Raw genomic sequence first — 5777 nt, forward strand, 5'->3', positions numbered from 1 at the left:
GTAAAACAAAAAAAATAATTTAAATTTTTTTTAAAACAGAACCTATTCATCTATTTATTTTCCGTTGAAAAGGTAAAAATATATCCATGGGACTCTAGCTCCATGGGTACCAATACTCTCCTTTAGGATGGAGGTTGCCTGTTCTGATTCTTAAAGGAGCGAACCTAAATCATAACCATCCAATATATATACATATATACACTGAATCCCTTAGTCCATCAAAATGAGTTCTTCACAGCTTGGGACAATAAAAAATCGGATTTGAACTCATCAACTCCCCCTGTCTTGGGTCAAGTCTAGACCACTAGTTTAGCTGCTAGCCTGCTACTGCTATGTAGAGTATGGCAAAAGCTTGCAAACAGAAACCTCTGACAGATTGGAGCATGACTGCTGTTTTCTACACGACTCTCAAGCACATAACTGGCAATGATTTATTTATTATATTGAATTGAATTGAATTGAATTTCTCATCCAAGCTGTTTGATAACAAGCTCTGTATAGTTTACAAGAAAGCAGAGGCGTGGCTTCTGCTGCATTCCAACAAACCTGAAACTTTGAATCAACCAGAGGTTTTCTACTGCTTATTTTCAAAAGTGTTCTCTTTTCTCTTTATATTTACGTTGATAAAAAGGAAAAAAAGAAGCAAAAGATGTGCAACAAAATTCACTTCCAACCCTCATGCAGACCAGACCTCACGAAGGAGTTCATACCTTGCATTTGCTACTAAATCCCCTGCATGTTCCTTGTGCTTTCCATTTCCATTTCCATTGGCCATGATAGTTGGAGATGATGGCAATTTTTCAATTATAGTGGTAAGAGGAGAATCTAATTCCTCCAGTTCTTCCTCACTGGTGTAACCTTTCCTTTGTACAGCAGATGCATTCCTTGACAACTGAGACTTGGTTCCGGCCACTGCAACATCGGATGAGGAAGGTGGAGTGTACACAATTGGAGCAGCTGTATAAGGGAAATTTCTTGCAGCATCTCCTAACAATCTCCGCTCCACGATACCCTGTCAAATGTAATCAACATAATCCAGTGGCTTATTGCATACATTTGTTGTTTTTGCTTAATATTCTGGCATGAAGGCATATATACATAGAGAGATTTTACTCCCTGTGCACCATAAAATTTTCCACATATACATATAATATAAAGTCAATGAGGTATTCCCAGCAAGCTGGTAGAACATTGGCAGGCCAGGAACATCAAATAGGTATTCTTTTATCATTAGGCATGTTATCTCCCAAACTTGAACAGCATCATCTTTCTAGAATATCCAAAATAAAAATGGACTTCAATGCTCCCAAAACCATCCGGCTTTAAACATGACAAAGGTGAGATTGAAATAAAAGGAAAGGAAGATCTACCTCAGCGTTCAATGCTTCTAATACAGCTCCAGAGACGGGATCTGGCCAGAACTCATCAGGAGTAAAGTTGCAGAGAATCCGCTTAATTAACGGAAGACCAATTGATGGGCATACCTTTGAAACATAAAGACAGAAAATCAATCAGTTCTGAGATTAATCAACTTCAAAGGATGATTTTTAAATACAAAAGCGATAAGATTGTAAGGTCAACCTCCTTCCGGATTGATCGGTCCATAAGCATGTCTTTTGGAAGCATCAGAAGATCACTCAAGTCATTAAGAAGAAGGAAGGATTTAGTTTCACCATATCGCCTGTCATCTCCCTCACTGTCGTGCTGATCTTCTTTCAGGGAATCATCAGCATCCATGTCAAACATATCAGTAAGCCACCTAGACCAATCACCAACCTGTATGCAGAGTAAGCCACACATTGTTTTTACACTTGCAGAACATTACGTTCAATTTGATTTTGCAGAGAAATATGTGATGCAGTGCAAAGCTTCAGTATGCCTGTTTAAGACTAAAATGTTTCCATCGGTACATATTCTTTCCAAGCAGAAATATATAGCTGCAAGGTTTTGACATGTTTAATAAATTGTCTGGCCAGAGTGAAGAGAATTTTACTCATCAGAATACTACTCGCTATCAAGCTGTTGTTAGGATGGATAGGGCAGTGAAATCAATTAAAGGCTATACTAATACGTACAGAATTTTTGAGTTGTGCCCCAGAACCAAAGCTTAAGTCTCCAGCAGGAATTGGCAGAATCTTGGAATCTACGATAGGATCTGAAATAGGGTCAGTTGGAATCTCATGGGAAGACTCACGTAGAATAGCATTGAACATTGCCACATCTAGTCTGGCAACACACTGTTCCATCACCTGTGAAAGAAATTAAATTACAATTAAGCCACCAAAGCAAAGAGTTGATAATAAGGCTAAACCAGATTGCAGTCATCTAAACATTTGTGAAAGAAGGGATATTTCATGAGCTTGAACTAATAATTCCATGCCTTTAATACTGAAATATAGAAAATGAAGGCCAAACAAATAGAAAAATTAAATACCATTCTTGCAATGATGGGCAAGCAACCGCACTCATGACCTTCTGCTCTAACAGGACAAAGTCGTTGGAGAGCATCCTTGAAAGCATTCTTCCATAAGTTGATAGAAAATCTGCCTTGCTGCTGATCACCCAAGGCTGGTCCGAGCAACCTTCCAGAGGTTTTATTGGAGGGCAAATCCGCAGCAGGAGATTGCATATGTGGAGTCAGAGCCTGAAAACATAAGAACATAGAAGAAAATAACAAGGATAAATAAAATGAATATCTAAAGCTCATAGCATAAATGGCCTATTACAATGAGAATATGATAATGAGACTTGAGCATTCAGTCTTGACAAATGACAGGGTCAAATGAAGTCAGGCCTGGAATTCATTTATCAAACAAAAAAGAGAGGAAAGGAGGTTTTTTGATAGATGATTTTCGTGTTCTACCTACAAGCATCAACAGAAAAATTTATAAAATTTGATGATCCCCACACTTTCTTACCTGCCACCATACAGATTCGACTATACGGGAAAATATCCACGATTCAACTTTTTCTAACGCAGCTGTAAAGGTTCCCGTCTCCTGCCAATCGTCAGCAAACTGCATAAAACCATTAACTTGTTTACTACCAGAACCACTCTTCCATTTCACTGCTGTAGACTTTCCTTCACTTTTCTTGCTACTCCCATTGGACCCCGCATGCCTTGCAAGGGGACTGGAGTTCCGTGAACTTCCAAATGCCTGAGAAATGATCTCTCTCAGCACAATTGTGTTGGACAACCAAAATGTTAACCTTAACAAACAAAAGGAAAATTATGTTAGTCAACTATAAAAAAATAGCAACACTTGGAAACAATTCTGACATAAAACGTGATATTTACTTACCTTGGAACATCATTACCACAGGACTTGGAAATCAATGCAAGTCCTGAAACAGTGTTTCTGGCGATCGTAGCTCGCTTATCTTGGGTCCAATGCTTGCAAGCATGAATGTAGAGTCTAGAAAGGCGTCGTGCAGGTGTGTGCACCTTATGTGCCGAGCTCCCATGTTCTGGTACTACAGAATATAGTGAAATTTCAAGAGCAGCAACTTCTCTTAGCTCTGCTTCAAGTTTCCCAATTCTCATTTCCATGTCTTCAATCTTTTGAATTAATTCTGCTTCATCCTCATGTTCACCATTTTCTTCAGCATCAGCCGTTTCATTGTCACTTGCAACACTCTGAGTACCATTCGAGGCCTCATCTAAAACATCTATTTCTCTTACATCTTCCGCAGACTTATCATCAGCTCCTTCAGAAGATTCTGGAGAAGGTTTAGGAGGAACTGTCATGTCTTTAGAATTTTTATCAAAAGAACTTTTCGAAGTAACTTTTGACAGCCCTTTATTTGTTTTTGCAGGTTTTTTAGTAGTGTTATTTACTGCTTTAGACCTAGATTTACTATTGTCGCGATCAGATCTCGCCCTTGATCCGCGAGGACCACTTTCTGATGAATTCTTATTGGAAACTGATTTCGGGACTCTCGAAACATGTTCTACTTTCTCATCCTCAGCTATCACAGAGTCCCCTTGAGATGAAACTGAATCTTTTACTGTCTCAGAATCCCACTCCCCTTCCTTCCCCTGATTAACTTCCCTATCTAATTCATCAGAATGGTCATCTAAAGCCTCATCCTTGCTGGCTTTGGCAATCATGGGATTGACTTTTGAATCTCGAGGAGCCTCCTCAGACCTGTTGGCATCATCCACATAATGTATAACCAAGTTTTCATAAACTTCAGGGGGCTCTGAGCCCGTGTTCGAATCACTTACTAAAATAGCACTGGAGGAGTCCGGTTTAGCAAGAAACAGAGCTTTAGATTCAACTCCCTTTATATTCGACGCTTGATTCGGTTTACGGTCTCTCCTTTCAGTTTTTCCCGAGCGCTTCGACTGATTAGTATTGGGAGTTCTTCTCATGTCAGTCTCTTTCATTCTTTACTTCTTTCACCTCCTCCTCCCACAATCAATCAAGCGAGCTGTTATCAACAAGAGAAAATATATGTAACCTCATGAAAAAAAGCACTTAACAATGTGAACAACATTGAACATTGCTGTCACTTCTCCATTCAAAATCAAGCAGAAAACACAGAGCATCATCAAATCCAATCTCAAGCATTCACTATAATCGCCTTCAAAAAACAGATCTAGTCATTGCATAAAGAAATGAAAAATGATTACCTTGAACAATTTCGAAGAATGCCAAGAGTTAAAAAGCTTAGAATCATCAATTCAGAAACCTTAAAAGAGAATCCAAGCCAAATGATCTATGACAACCTTAGTTTTCTGTATCGCACAAGTAACAACGAAGCAAAAACACTAGAAAGCGATAGCTCAACCACAGAAAAAAGGAAAACGAACGAACGAGCAACAATAATAATCTGTAACTGTAACTATCAAGAGAAGAGAAGAAAAAGTATTTCGCCTTCTCAAATTAATTATGCCAAAAACGACAGAAAAAGTTTACACGAAACGACAGAGAAAAGCAGTGGTCACCGCCATTAAAAAAGGAAAATAAAAGAAGTTACCGTATCGTCTTTATTGCTCAGCTTCCAGAAAATGCTTCCAAATGATAATCTTCTCTCCTCTTTTCACTGTCTCCCTCTCTCTCTCTCTCTCTGGCTAAGACGACATGTGAAATGTGAAGCTTTATATTGCAACTGGCTGGGGGCGAGCGAGCGAGTGCGGGAAGCTGGCTGGCATTTAAAAGATGCTTGTATATTTGTACGGGCATATTGATGACCGGGAAGAGGCTGTCGGTGGGAGGGAGGGGACTGGGGATAACCGGTTTGGAGCTTGACGCGTTACGTGGAAGAATTATCGGTATACCTAAACTGCCATCATTGTTTTTCTTGAATTACCCCAACTGGGTCTGTCACTGTCTGCTAAACCGTTAGGAAGGAGGGGGATTAGTGTTATTTTATTTGGATTTAAGTTAAACCGGGGGACATGAAGGAAGGTGTCATGTAACCATCTTAGGTTGTTTTTTCAGTATTAAATTTGTATATATTTTCAGTAGAGTAAGGTCTACAATGCGTGCAGATTCAAGAATCTGCCTGCATGGTCAGTAACTAGGATCAAAATACATGTGCACAGTGCACACCGATTGGAGTTGTTTTCCAAGCAATTGATCTACAATTTTCCTTTTCATATTTCAAACTGATGCTTCAAGGCCCTCTTTGCTGTTGAATTTTAACTTGTTTTTTTTTTTTTAAAAAAAAATATTAATATATGTTTTTCTACATATTTAAAAAAATGCATTTCACCAAGTTTAATCCTAAAATTCGTCAAGATTTGAACATGTTTTGCGTTGCATGATTCA

The 5777-nt window shown here is 38.8% G+C and overlaps 1 protein-coding gene across 3 annotated transcripts; it reads right to left on the bottom strand.

The window, feature by feature from the left end:
• Positions 1-430: 430 nt before the first annotated feature.
• Positions 431-5139, bottom strand: LOC118032675 (uncharacterized). Of its 3 annotated transcripts, XM_073409738.1 has the most exons (9): positions 4984-5026; positions 4637-4741; positions 3303-4434; positions 2919-3210; positions 2435-2644; positions 2076-2249; positions 1582-1776; positions 1371-1484; positions 431-1012 (listed from the first exon to the last, which is right to left on the bottom strand). In XM_073409738.1, the coding sequence occupies exons 3-9, from the start codon at positions 4388-4390 to the stop codon at positions 677-679; spliced, it is 2409 nt and encodes an 802-aa protein (XP_073265839.1). In that variant the 5' UTR covers positions 4391-4434; positions 4637-4741; positions 4984-5026; the 3' UTR covers positions 431-676. The 3 variants fall into 3 exon arrangements, with proteins under 3 accessions (XP_073265839.1, XP_034893336.1, XP_034893338.1); XM_035037445.2 differs by lacking the exon at positions 4637-4741 and having other exon boundaries at positions 4984-5139; XM_035037447.2 differs by lacking the exons at positions 4637-4741; positions 4984-5026 and having other exon boundaries at positions 3303-4148; positions 4229-4368.
• Positions 5140-5777: the final 638 nt, after the last annotated feature.

This window comes from Populus alba, chromosome 6 (genome assembly GCF_005239225.2).
Source record: "Populus alba chromosome 6, ASM523922v2, whole genome shotgun sequence".
NCBI lineage: Eukaryota > Viridiplantae > Streptophyta > Magnoliopsida > Malpighiales > Salicaceae > Populus > Populus alba.

Coding starts and splice junctions, on each gene's coding strand:
- LOC118032675 (XM_035037445.2), bottom strand. CDS start 4,390: ATGAAAGAGACTGACATGAGAAGAACTCCCAATACTAATCAGTCGAAG. Junction 3,211..3,302: donor TGTGGTAATGATGTTCCAAG/GTAAGTAAATAT, acceptor TTGTTTGTTAAG/GTTAACATTTTGGTTGTCCA. Junction 2,645..2,918: donor TCGAATCTGTATGGTGGCAG/GTAAGAAAGTGT, acceptor TTATGTTTTCAG/GCTCTGACTCCACATATGCA.